Source organism: Lethenteron reissneri, chromosome 24, assembly GCF_015708825.2.
Source record: "Lethenteron reissneri isolate LAM-NWPU_2019-01 chromosome 24, ASM1570882v1, whole genome shotgun sequence".
In the NCBI taxonomy this organism is placed as follows: domain Eukaryota; kingdom Metazoa; phylum Chordata; class Hyperoartia; order Petromyzontiformes; family Petromyzontidae; genus Lethenteron; species Lethenteron reissneri.
In genome coordinates, this window is record NC_083802.1 from 10,717,474 (window position 1) to 10,731,917 (window position 14,444).

The 14,444-nt window shown below is 41.1% G+C and overlaps 1 protein-coding gene across 1 annotated transcript in view; it reads left to right on the top strand.

The window, feature by feature from the left end:
- LOC133346580 (tight junction protein ZO-1-like) overlaps positions 1 to 5,337 on the top strand; it is a 66,143-nt gene extending 60,806 nt beyond the window's left edge. The window contains 4 exon segments of the mRNA XM_061558242.1: positions 835 to 1,056; positions 2,724 to 2,929; positions 3,256 to 3,339; positions 3,832 to 5,337. Coding sequence (XP_061414226.1) covers positions 835 to 1,056; positions 2,724 to 2,929; positions 3,256 to 3,339; positions 3,832 to 3,914 — 595 coding nt within the window. The 3' untranslated portion in view covers positions 3,915 to 5,337.
- Positions 5,338 to 14,444: the final 9,107 nt, after the last annotated feature.

Genomic DNA, 14,444 nt, shown 5'->3' on the forward strand with positions numbered 1-14,444 from the left:
TTCCTTTTCGAACATTCCTTCGGTTTTGCCAATAAACCAAATGAACTGGCATACACGCCCACGTGACAACTTGATTTTTATATTCTTGGTTCTTTCGGTAAAGTCACGTAGAAGGGAAACAATAATTGTTTTATATTTGTATTTGTATTATTTTACTTTTTTATTATTTTATTGTTTCCCTTCTACGTGACTTTACCGAAAGAACCAAGATTATGAATCCCTGCAGTCACGAAAGCTTTAAATCAAAATTTTGCTTGATTTTTGATTGGCTGTGTAGGATGATGGGGGAGGGTTATATCTAAACGTTGTAATTGCGCCTACATGATCTATTTCAAAATACACTAATTATGAATCAAATATTACATAAAATATTTTATCCATGAATGTAATTCCCGATGTGCTTCTCTGATATAATTTGGAAGAGTTCCATCGAGAAATCGTGATACAACCAACGATAACCTCTCCCCCGTAATGATTTTCGACGATTATTAGGAACTACAAAAAGTTCAGCATTCACTCATCTCAATGTGCAAATCGAAGCAATGAGGTGTGCACAGTTCCTGTAAACATGAGGGCCCAACACCGTTAAAGGCTGGCCTTATAAGTAGTAAGCAGAACGTTAAAATAAATTCTGATGTAAATGGGAAACCAGTGCAGTCTTTAAAGAGGCAGAATAACATGTTTTGAACTACCTGTGTGAGTAAGCACACTTGCTGCAGCACTTGTACATATTTTGTAGGTCATGTACTTAAAGTGTCGCCTCTGTCAAGCGAGAACCCATTTTGCCATTGCTCCGTCTTAAACGCCGGGACTGACCTCAGCGTTGTCCTACAGCAGATTCACGCCCGGCACTGCCAAGCCTTTCCAGCGGAAGTTCGACAGCCCCAAGTTCATACACAACCTGCTTCCCAATGACGCGGACAGCAGTGGGCTCCGGCCCAGCAGCCAGCAGTACGAGCCCGCAAGCATCAACATCACAACGAAACCTCAGGAGCCCTCAAAGCAACAGTTCCAATCCGAGACCATGACTGTTGCCCCCAAAGCCATTCCTGTCAGGTGCGTATCTCTTGCAGTCTCTTTTGGAATCAAGTACTCGCATTTGTTTCACCCAATCGGCTTAAAACAACGAGTGTCGTGCTAGTTGATGATGGCGGTGGTAAGCCAGCGATGGTTAATGTATGGATGAGTCACGTGCAAGTGGTCTCTCTGATTTGCTAAATTCATCCTAAAATCCACATCTTTTTGCAGATTGGAGGATTCACGTTGAAGTGGTGGTAATAGCTTTCTATTTTTATCTGGACAGATGACGGCACAGATAACAGGAAACATTTTAAGTTAATGTTAATACTACCACGTACCCAAAAAATAGCACCTCCTCAAATCGCCACGGATAAGATGAGTTTTGCGGTAAAACACAGTTTGGATTTGAATGGTTATTTTTAAAGGTGACCCCATCGCAGTTACACTGCTCAAACGTTGTGGACGTGCACATGAGAACTTAAACAGGGGAGAGTCTTTTTTTATGGAGGTGAGGTTGGCTTATCCAGGGGATGAACAAAGTGCTGCTTGGCTTGAAGCTGCCGATGAGGCAGTAAGACAGGTTACTGACATAACGGTGTGATTTATTTTTGCATTATCGCTTCACATTTGTGCTTTTCCTTGTGTACATTCTTAAGCAGAAACCTTTTGAACATAAGTGAAATTCAGTGATGTTTCAATTTGGTATACAAATAAATGATCGCCATGATATTTAACAGCATGACATTACTTCTATGAATCTTACAAAAGTACATGATTTACTGCAAGAAGTCCGAAAGCATGTGCCTATTTAATGGTAATGGAATGCCACGCTAAAATTAATACATCCCACCATTAAACATGTTAGCTTCTGGTATGAAGTACTGTCTTAAGTAATTGTATCTGTATGAAAAATACTCCTTACCTGCACTCCCTGCGAATTATCTCTCGTAATGAGTAATTTCTTCCGTCAGTAATTTGATATTTGGTTTTTGAACTGCTGCTGGTAACATTGAGATGAATCACTGCCAAATAATTTTTTACTTGGCAAAAATTATATCTAAATTGTCATCGCCCTCATTATAAGCCAAATACATTTCCACACTCATTAAGTGGTGCCTCATGTCATGACTGAGAATAGCTCTCAAATGTGACATTGCAGAAATTACTTTTAAAAGTCACTTCAATGAGCCTTTTGTTGGTGCTCCATTATATGCCCTGGTAAGAGTATTGCATGGTAATGGGCAAAAAAATTTTTTGTCTCTCGAACTTGAATAGGCCTAATTAAGCAAAAATCCTGAAATATATATTGTTTGGTGTGCAAGCAGGCAGAATCAACTGCACTCGAGAGAACCTGGTTTAACCCCAGGTAGCTATCTGGAATTAAATCTACTGTAAATTCTCAGCAACGTTCCTCCGATTCTAATGTTAGCTCTCCCGAGCCACCCCCGCCACCAACATTGTTGCTGTCGGATGCGTTGTGCTGTGTGTTATTTCGCGTGACGTTCAAGGTTTTGCTCCGATGTGCTGGGAGCTTTCGTGCAAGTGCTCCCGGCACGTAGAGCAAAATGTCAGGACATCATGCCGCACAACACGCGATAACAACCCCCAAGTTACATTGGAAAGCTGTGAAACACTGATGCGCGGAAATCTACCCGCGTCATGTGGCTTTTTCTGACGCCGCTTGTCGTCTCTCGTATCTCAAGTTCCAGTGCCTTGGAGGACGAGAGCCACACGGTGCTGGCGACAGCACGCGGCGTCTTCGACACGCACGGCGGGGTGCTCAGCTCCGTGGAGACAGGCGTGAGCATCATCATCCCGAAGGGAGCCATCCCACCAGCCGTGGAGCAGGAGATTTACTTCAAGGTCTGCAAAGACAACAGCATCCTGCCTCCTCTCGACAAGGAGAAGGGTAAGAAGGTCCGGTGGAGCGTGTGAGTCTGCGAGGTCCAGCCCACCTCCCCCCCATTCCCCCCGGTTGGTTGCCTGCTGTGCTGTCTGATGCAAGGGAAAAGCTTGGATGTTTTGACCATTATCAAACTATATATTTGATGTAAAAAATGTATATTTTAACATTTCAAAATATGTAAATACGACAGTAATAAATCTAAAGTGTTTATATGTATATGAAATGAATCGCAAAAAAAAGATTTTGATGTTTCAAGAGTTTTTTCCCCTCACGTTTCATGTTTGTGAAGTTGTTGGCTGTCTGATCATTACTCGTTCTGCGTTGTGCAGGAGAGACCTTGCTGAGCCCTCTTGTGATGTGTGGCCCCCATGGCCTCAAATTCCTTAAGCCAGTGGAACTCCGACTCCCTCACTGTAAGTGCCATCAAACACCGTACGCCTTCTTTGCACTTGTGTGCTGAAAGGAAAGATGAATGTTTAAATCGGCTAGCAGCGTCCATGATCAATTCACTGCTGGGCAAAGGCCTCCTAAAGCTGTCACCATCTCCCATGATTGCTGCGATGTAATAATACATCTTAAGTATTCTCACCTAATAAGTATGTCATTGTTGGAGTCCAGTAATTAATTACAGCAGCAATAAGAATTGTACTTTATTAGCGTATACGTGTCACATTTGTGTAATGATGTCAACATTAAAACTGATTTTAACTCATCTCTCAGATACAGTGGCTTCAATATGCGCAGGTCTTTGTCCAACAGTAGATCGAGTGGAGAATATATATATTTCAAAATGCACCACATTTGACATCTGGAATGATATATATGTGTATATGCGATGCATTTTTCTGTTTATGATTGATCTTTTATGAGTAAAATTGCTAACATTGATTTTCTCTTTATTGCAGGTGAGCCCAGTAACTGGCAGAAGGCCAGCGATCCCAACTACAAGGGAGCAAACTGCGTTTCAGTCCTTATTGACCACTTTTAGCCCCCGGCGGCATTCTTATCTTTCCTATTCTTGCAAATTAATTAGATAGTACATTGTACATTCTAGCTCGACATCTTAAAAATGCTAAATTCACTTTAACGGCTCGCAACACTGTGTAACAGATGATTTATCCTCCAACAATTGTATACGTAGTCCTCGCCAGAATTAAGTCTTAACAATGCCTAAATGGCCACTTAGATGTAAGAAAATTCTAGAAAATACTTTATTGACGTACTTTGCCATTAATAGCAGTAAGCATTTTCCAGAGTTGCTGAGGGCCCAGGTTAAGGGTGTACTTACTTGCCTTTAAGGGCAGGGTCCTAATGGAAAATAGTAACTTCAGCCAAAATAATGCAGCCAACTTCAGGGATACAGCTGTGAAAAATCCGCCACAAACCCAAGACCTTAACGTGCCTCTGCTACTGTGATAGGGGGGACACTGAGAGTAGATGTGGAATCTGGGGGTGTGTGTGTGTGTGTAACAGTGCGTTTGCTGGTTATGAATCACGTACAAGGAAAGATTAGACGTAAATATTTTCCCACCAAAGGGGGAGGGGGTTTATTTAGCATTTATCTGACATGATTAGTGTAGGGTTGACATGCTTGGGTATTGTTATCTTGTTTAATATACCCATTCAACTACTGAACTTTTCCCCCAATTTATGACCAAAATGCCTTGGTTCCTTAAGTGTCTGTTGCTTTTGTAATAATATTTTGATGTGTATTGTTTTGCTACAGAGGATTATTTTCGGAATTTTCTGGTATTAAGATACAAACATGTATATTTTTCTCATTTACTGTTGGTGACTTGGTGAATTTCTAGTCTTTAAGTGAGCAACAGCTGTTTTGACACATGATTGATCTGAAATGATTAAATTGTACTTTGCCTGAAAAAGAAACAAAGATGAATTTTTTTAAATATACGGTATATCTTCTCACCTGCAATCTGTAAATGTATATTTACTTTGTTCCCTTAAATGAAAGTGTAAACTACATTGTACGTTTTTTTAGTATATTCTGCTACAGTTCAACATGTGCAGTTTCCAAAGAGGCCTCTGCTATCAGCTTCACATCCATTTGTTTTCCAACAAAAATACATTTTGTACGAGTTTCTTTTCATAACGCTATCAAGTTATTTTAGAAAACAGTAGTCTAAATACATATTCCAATCTCATGAGTAACAGCGGGGGTTTTGATTCGTGATTTGGGGCTGTCGAAATAATCATGAGTAAATTTAACAAAACTTACATTTTACACCACTTATATGAAATCCATTATCCTGTTCAAATATTGTTAGTTCCTTCAGTAATGTATGCAAATTAGTTTATTCGCTTGCTACTTTTAGTCAAGTAGTCACTGTTAATATCAATTAGATTTCTGTTAAGTTTTTATTAACCCAATAAACTTTGTATATTAAAATAAATACTCAAATGCCATTCGTGGTTTTATTAAAAATCTCCGTGTGCGTTCATTTAACATTAACCTACTGAAACCTTTTTTCAGGAGAAGGTTCAATAAAGTTGATTTATAAGCATGAAATGGGAATGCAAGAGGGTTTCACACTTCTGCTCTCTAATAGATCAACTAATGTCAACGCAATACTGATGGATGCCATTGGATGTTGCTGTATAACCTATAGGGGGGTGAGTTTGAGAGTGAAAAATGACCAAAGTGCAACTGGAATGGCTCAATCCAACAAAAATAACAAGTGGCTGTACAAAGTAAACTATCGTCAAATAAATCCACTGCTTGCATGAGGTCCTCCCCACGTGAGGGTCATATTCGACCATACTTCACCCTGCTGGTCAGCGTGTATTGGTAAATGTCCGGGAGCATACCAGGACAGCACAATGGATTTTTTCTGCACTGCTCACCACGTAGCCCCAATCAAAACCTCGCTTTATTTGTGTTTTGCATTACTGATTATGTTCTAAAGCTGTTCCATCGTTTCACCCCTTTACTCGTGCTTGCACATGTCTATACCGTCTTGATATATTATTCGGGTGACTCCCTGCAGGCACCTCTGTTTCCCCTTGTTTATATGGCAATGCCTAGATGGCACAAGGGAGGCTTTATATTGAAGGGTGAGGAATGTTTGTGCTTCATTGTTACGCAGTGGAATGGAAGCACCTCGGTTAACGTCGCATGATGATGCTGGGTGAGAATTGAGACGGGTCTGCTTTTTCAGAGCTCATTTGAGTTATCAAAATGACGATGAACATCAAAATGACATCTATGTAAGGCAATTACCTAACATCTTTCTAAAGTTATAGAAATTATCATTCCTCGCTGCATAAAGCGATGTTAAATACAGGATAATTTTGATATAATCGCACCCTTTGGGATCAAACGCCATGTGTTCTCATTTGAAATGTGCTTCTATCAGAAGTGTTCCTCAGTGTAATGTGTTGCTTTAATAAGGTGTGCTTTTATGTATGGAAAAATGTTTGTACAGAGTATTAATATTCATATCCACCTATGCCAACATACTTCAGATACAAGAGCAAGTCCATGAACTCTGGCCTCGTTTTCATTTGCAGCAGCAGATGCATACCCGTCCGTACTTGAAATGATAACCGAAGGCAAGCTCTGGGTTCCGTCATCACAGTCTGTACCACGTACACGTGACTCGCAATCGTATGGCTTCAGGTGTCGGTCTACTCGCCTTGCACAACTGGGCTCTCCACTTCCAAGTCGCTGTCGGCCAAAAGCTAAAAACGTTGGAAACAATTCACATATAACTCCCATCCAACGTGTTTACAAGGGGCAGGCATTATTATGCTGTGCCCCGCCCCCACAGGGCTGTACATTATATATGTTTTTATTGTACAGACTCCTCCACTTACGACCATTTGACTTACGAACTTTCAGAGATACGATCAGACCTGTCCGTATGTCGAGTAGCCTGTTCGGACAGAGAGAGTCATCAGACCACCGCGCAATAGATGGCGGTGGTGGCATCTACATCTGCAGAACGTGAATAACCAGTGGCATCTACAGGAGATTATACAACTTTTAAAACCATTGCCCTTGTTTAGTGTACATGCCGTACAACATGTTTGGAATCGACAGGAGTAAAGTTGGACTTACGAACAGACCTCTGGAACCTAGCTCGTTCGTAAGTAGAAGAGTCCCTGTCCAGTTGAGACATTACATGACTGGCTGAAGGATTGACAATGTCACCGTTGTGGCTATCTGCCCAGAAATGGCAGCAGCAACAACAGGACGGCAAAACAAACATAACCAAATTATACTAAACAATGTAACCAAATTAACTTCATCATGGACCAGCTGATGCAAGCGAGAATTGAGAGAAATTCATGTTCTTAAACTTTACATTGGAAAAAAATTGTGCCGATGTGGGTTTAAGTGGTGTCATGAGACCAAAAATAAATGTACAAATTGAAATGTTTTTTTTTTTAAAGATTCAACTCTCTGCAAGGGGCGATTTTTACTGAAATGTCAACACCGACCATAGAGCTCAGTCGTGTGTTTCATGCAAAGTCCATAAATGACGTCACGCACCTGGGGGGGCAGGGTCAGACATTTGTGACGATGTGTGACGGGGGGGGGGGAGAAATGTGACGTCACATCAAAATGCACAACTTTAAATAAATATAGACAACACGTTCTACTTAATTAAATAGACTTTTAATGTTTTCTCCTACAACATCAGAGTGCAGCGCCACATTAAATACGCACTACAATGACAATAGTTTAAAGCGATTTGAAGCATGTTTTATTTGGGGGGGCAGGGCTTTGTGACGTCATATTTGAGGGGGGGGGGTTCTGACTTTTTGTGACGTCATTTATGGACGGCCCCTTACCACAGAGGGTGCTTCATATTTCAGAGCGGTCCAGAACGCTGTTCCGGGACTTATTTTGACAGGCCGCAACATCTTAGTCTTGTTATTTTGCCTCGGTTTAAAACGTAGCAGGCTTTCGCGACCAATATCATCCATATTAGAGGTTTTTTGGGTTAGATCGCGTAAATATATAAATGTGTCGTTAAAACCCGCCACCACCCGACACAGCCAACTAGTAAGGGTTGTCACGTAAACAGCGTGGCCAATTCGTCACGTAAACAGCACATCAGTGTGGTGTATAGTGTAGTGTATAGTAGTGTAGTGTATTGTGTATAGTAGTGTATAGTGTAGTGTATAGTAGAGTACTGTATACTAGTACAGCACACCGGTGTGTTGGAGAGCAAAACGACAACACTAACAATGGACGTTTTTCGCCAGTAATTGCAACTTGCTTCATCAGGCAACAGACAGATTTAGGGAAAAATATTCCCGTTTCGTTCCTTCAATAGAGGGAGAGATGTGATGACGTCACTTGTGTTCCCTTGCTGTACTAGTAACGAACCGGCATGTTCTGTTTACGTGACAAACCTTACTAATTGGCTGTGGCGGGTTTAACGACACTTGTTTAATATTTATGTATAAACCTGTTTAATATGGTTATGGGAATAAGGTTAAATTATATAAGAATATGATGGATAGGCTACCTGGTATCCTAGTGGTAGTCTCTTCGTCTAAAGTCTATTCTAACTTTTGAGTAGGACCTTAAGCCTTCATGAGCGTTACATAGCTGGATACATAGCTTACTTATTTTAACACCTGCCAACCCAGCAGGATTTGTTTAATAAGCCTGAGTTTGTTTAACACGTAGGCTTTCGCGACCAATGTTATTCATAATCAACGATTTTTGGGTTTAGATCGCGTTTATTTATAAATGTGTCGTAACCCTCCACCACCCGACACGGCCAATCAGTAAAAAATGTGTCACGTTGACAAAGACAAATAGTTCACTGCTTTAGCCCACCGGTGTGTTGAAGCAACAACATTCACAATTTGAGTACGACGTTTCGCTGGTAATTACAACCAGCATCATCGGGCAATTCGCCAGAATGGTGAGGCTCTCCTGTGTCTCCCGTTCTTATATAGAGCAGCAGCAGGATGACGTCATCATTAACTCATTAACTCATCAGGTGCAAAGATTCAAGGGGGGAGTGATTGTAATTATATACTAGATTAGTAATCAGGCTATTGTTACGATGCGAGTTGTAGATTAGTAATCATTTGGAATGTGTTTTATTGTGATTATGCTACATTAGTAATCTGTTAGTGGTTGTTTCCCTTATAAGTAATTGTAATGTATCTTATTTAATAATACGCTTCCAGGCCGCACTAAGCCTGTAGCTGTCTGAGCGATTAAAGTTATTTCTGTTTCTCTCAATTTCAATCGATTCTCTAATTAGTCTTTGCCAGTAGTAACTAGTTTTACACATCACTTCCACGTTGTCAAAATCAATTGAGTGTCCCTGTTGGCATGCATGTTCTGCTACTGCCGACAGTTGTGTTTGTGATAGTTTAATATTTCTCTGGTGTTCTTTAAGTCTTACACTAACGTTACGCCCTGTCTGTCCAATATAGCATCTGCCACATACACAATTAATCCGATATACACCTTCTGTTGATAATTTAGGTAATTCGTCTTTAGTGCACGTTACTAGTTGTTGAATTTTGGGTACAGTACACAAAATTCAACAACTAGTAACGTGCACTAAAGACGAATTACCTAAATTATCAACAGAAGGTGTATATCGGATTAATTGTGTATGTGGCAGATGCTATATTGGACAGACAGGGCGTAACGTTAGTGTAAGACTTAAAGAACACCAGAGAAATATTAAACTATCACAAACACAACTGTCGGCAGTAGCAGAACATGCATGCCAACAGGGACACTCAATTGATTTTGACAACGTGGAAGTGATGTGTAAAACTAGTTACTACTGGCAAAGACTAATTAGAGAATCGATTGAAATTGAGAGAAACAGAAATAACTTTAATCGCTCAGACAGCTACAGGCTTAGTGCGGCCTGGAAGCGTATTATTAAATAAGATACATTACAATTACTTATAAGGGAAACAACCACTAACAGATTACTAATGTAGCATAATCACAATAAAACACATTCCAAATGATTACTAATCTACAACTCGCATCGTAACAATAGCCTGATTACTAATCTAGTATATAATTACAATCACTCCCCCCTTGAATCTTTGCACCTGATGAGTTAATGAGTTAATGATGACGTCATCCTGCTGCTGCTCTATATAAGAACGGGAGACACAGGAGAGCCTCACCATTCTGGCGAATTGCCCGATGATGCTGGTTGTAATTACCAGCGAAACGTCGTACTCAAATTGTGAATGTTGTTGCTTCAACACACCGGTGGGCTAAAGCAGTGAACTATTTGTCTTTGTCAACGTGACACATTTTTTACTGATTGGCCGTGTCGGGTGGTGGAGGGTTACGACACATTTATAAATAAACGCGATCTAAACCCAAAAATCGTTGATTATGAAGCCTGAGTTTGCTGATAAATATCTGGACGCTCGAAACCGTTCAGAGTTCGCTTGCTTAAACAAAGGTTGCGGGATGATTTTAGTTAATTATAGCACAGACCAATTGAGTTACTTAACAAGTATAACCCGTAAAAACAAAGTTTATCACTATAAATCCTTTATATGCGTGGCGGCTAGAGTCCTCTCGTCCTCTGGCTTGAGATGGCTGCCACCTATGGGTCAGATGATTGCATGGCAGCATTAAGCAATTGGTAATTAAATATAATATTTTTGTCCTAAAAAGTGTAAAATTTTTGAAAAAAAATTTCACGAACATTAATTGTCACGCACAACGAGTCTGTGTGGAAAATGTCAGCTCGATTGGATCACGGGAAGTGGGTTAAAAAACGACCGAAAGATTTGCACGGTCTTAAGCAAGCAAGCAAGCGAACTTAATATAAAGGATTTTAAAAAAATTAACCCGTAAAAACAAAGTTTTTCACTATAAATCCTTTATATGCGTAGCTTTTTTCACGAAAATTAATTGTCACGCACAACGAGTCTGTGTGCAAAATATCAGCTCGATTGGATCACGGGAAGTGGGTTAAAAAACGACCGAAAGATTTGCACGGTCGTAAGCGCGCAAGCAAGCAAGTGAACTTAATATAAAGGATTTAAAAAAAGATGTCTCGCTCAAATGAGCATCAAAGCAGTGATCGTCTGTTTACAGCCCTTGGTGGTGGAAATTCCGCATTTCTATGGCACGGGGTAATTTGTCTATATGACAACCACAGTTGCATTTTCCCACAAAGTTGGACTTTATCAAACCGCAATCAGGACTTGCACTCGCACGCTTATCAATTGTGATCTGCCGACTCTACCGCAGAGCCACTCGGCCGTTTTGTCACAAACCGGTAACAGCAACAAAATTGGCCTTAGAATAAGGAAGTCTTCGATTAGCCCTTGTGACGAGAGGATTGAGGATTTTTTTCCCCCTGTAACGTGTAAATCGTTAGAATGCTTTGTAATGCTCAAGCCCCTTGTAGTACTTTTTGTGACGGATCTGTTGTGAGACGAGAGGAACCGCATCGCGTTCTCATGTAATTCAGGCAGAGAGCGTGGTGACAGCGAAACGCTTTCCAAAAGCATTCCACCCACCCCTCTGACCCCCCCGTAGATAATGCTCTCTCACTTTGTTACAAAACCCTCTTGGCAACGTCAGCCTATAAGGCTCAGCGCTCGATGTGACAGGGTTCTAATTCCCTGAAACAGGTTTAAAGGACATCGTGGGAGCCGACTTTCATTCACTCAACCAGAATGGGAGGTGGATTATTCTTGGCTCCTTTGCAATTTCTGTTCATGTGTGGCCTCTAGCTTCAGCTTAGATTTTACTCTTGACGATTGACAGAGTTACGTAACACATGCCACTCATTGAACATTGAAGGAGTGTTGCCCTCTGCTGGCCTGAGAGATTCTTTGGTTCTTTCGGTAAAGTCACGTCTAAAGATAAAATAATAAATTAAATAATAGCATATTACGACGTTTCGATTGCAACACAAGCAATCATCGTCAGGCATAAAGGAAATAGCAACACAAATCTAACTAGAAAACTATAGACAGACATACAAGCAGACAGACATCACAAGGACACACAGAGAGAGGACATATCGGCACAAAGAGAGAGGTCGTTTCTGTGACGGTGCCTTAAATATAGAGAGGGGGGCGGGGGCGGAGAGAGACGTGACTTAACCGAAAGAACCAAAGAATAATTCCTGCAGTCACGAAAGCTCCAAAATTAAGATTGGCCTGATAGAGTTTCCCAATGGAAGATGCTTAACTTGGTCTTAAAAAGACCCCAACATATTTGTCAACAACGCTGCCTTAAAAGCAAACGTGTAATAGGCGACATTCCGGGCAATGGGCCCTTTTTCATAGCACATAATTGCCCAAAACGTTATATAATATTCTCAAGGCAATGTTACTGACAAATGTGTTACTTTTTGGTTATTTGAGCGTGTGCTCTACGAACATCGTATCACCAAAAAATGTGTTCAACGTATGCTCAGATTTACTGTGGGCTGGAATCTGGATCGTGTTGGGATGGGTGACCACCAGTGCTAAATATCTCACTCGGTATTTCCGGAATGCTGATGGGCGTAAGGCACTACCACTTAGAGCTCAATGTACGGCATTAAGTAGTAATCACATTGTACCTTGTTTTTGTAATCCTATAAGGACAAAAACTGAGTATCGCGCAGACAAAAGAAAGTCAAATTAATGTGACATGTAGAAATAATATCTGGAACAGCGTTCTCGAAAATATCGAGTGAGATATTCAGCTTTGGTGGTCACCCATGCCAACACAGGTTGTTGTTTGCGGCCTGCAGAGCCACGTGTTGGTCAGCACAGAGGGCACTGCAGACAAATCAAATGTTAGATTGCATTTCCATGCTTCTACATCTATGCTGCCCGCCTTCATGAACCCGCGCTGACCTTCGTGGTGAAGTACGGACAGATATCCCGAGCAAACCCGCACGTTATGGGGAGGCCCTCATCCCAACAGTGGGCTGACAAACAGAATTGTAGGTGTACCTGTGGTCTGGCTCTGATTGGTGTGTTGGTAAATAGCTTGCGACAAATAGTGTGGTTCCAGAATTTGATTATTTGGTTCAGTGTTCATACTGGTCGTCATCATTATCCATAGTCTAAAAACTGCTGAATGAAAGCCTCCTAAAGCCGTTAAAATGAAATCATATCTCCTACGAAGAGGAGGAAGTTACAGATGTTACATTTTAAGACGTAACCACTGCCTTTCACAGCATGACAATGGAAAGCTCCTTGACCAAATTTGATCACTTTGAACGTCAGCAAAGAATCGGAACCAGTTCCGGGAACAAAATGAGCAGATTGCATGCACACTGAAAATATTTTCTCAGATTGCTCTCGTAAGACAAATGACATAACTACCGTACTGTAGGTTCTTTATCGCCGGACTCTTGTTGTATGAACTACAATATATCGCGATGTTTGTCCTCATTGCATCATTTGTTGTCACTGAAAAGTATTTCTGGACTCCACGCTGTAATTTTGGACCACCCTCATTGGGGTGGAGGGGTGGAGGGCTCCTAATTTTTCCCACAATACAATTTCCTGTTCACATTGACGACTTCCCCCAAACCCAGGCCGACCACCGCCACCACCACAACTGCTACACATTATCTAACCTCTTCCTCCTGCTGACCTCATAAGCAGGACCACCCCTTTTCCTTTCGACGAACATCGTGACCAAAATAGACACTTCACCCGCTCCCCACCCTCTCCTCGGGTGCAGCTACTCTGGGTGTTGTGGGTGTCCGGACATCCACAAAATGTTTGGAGGCGCAACGGTGGCGAGCTGTTAACTACCTCGCTTGGTATGCAGGAGGTCGTCGGTTTCGATACCGACCCTAACGCCTGCTGTATGTTTGGAGTTTGCATGTTCTGCCCGTGGTCACGTGGATTTTTCTCCGGGTCCTCCGGTGTTTCCTCCATATTTGGAAACATTCGTTGAGAGTATTTTTGTTGCTATAGATTTCCACGTGATAAGCCACTTCGTTGAGCTATCATTTGTGGCCAGGTCGCTTCTGAAAAAAGCAAAAGGCTCAGTGGGCCTTATCTGGCAAAATAAAAAATAGTACAAAAATAGCCATTTAATTCAAATTTGTATTATTTTCCGTTGTGTTTACTACCTCAGTTGTATTGTTTATTCTGTGTCATTTGCACTCACTCTTGTTCGTCCCATTGCCCTGAATGTAACATTAGTGTATCTATAGATTATATAAAAAGTAATTGATTCTCAATACGAATGATTCGATTCGTGTGCCTTGTGAAAGAATAATTTATTGTAATCAATTCATTGCCACAACATCACATGCCTAAATAACATTTCACGTAAGGGACATATTGACACGAGTTCTATCTTTATCTTGCCTGTGCTCTCTGATCCACGTGTTTCTCTTTAAGTTTGTCTCTCAGTGCAATCCCAGGCCTGCATTCAGTAGAAAATACATTTAGGCTGATAATTATGAGGAATTCTCTGCAGGAGCTGTGAATTATTATCATTTACTGTGTATCTGTATGTATATAAAAAAAAAAAACCTTGTCGTCTTGTTAACTCCCAGGAGCAACAACA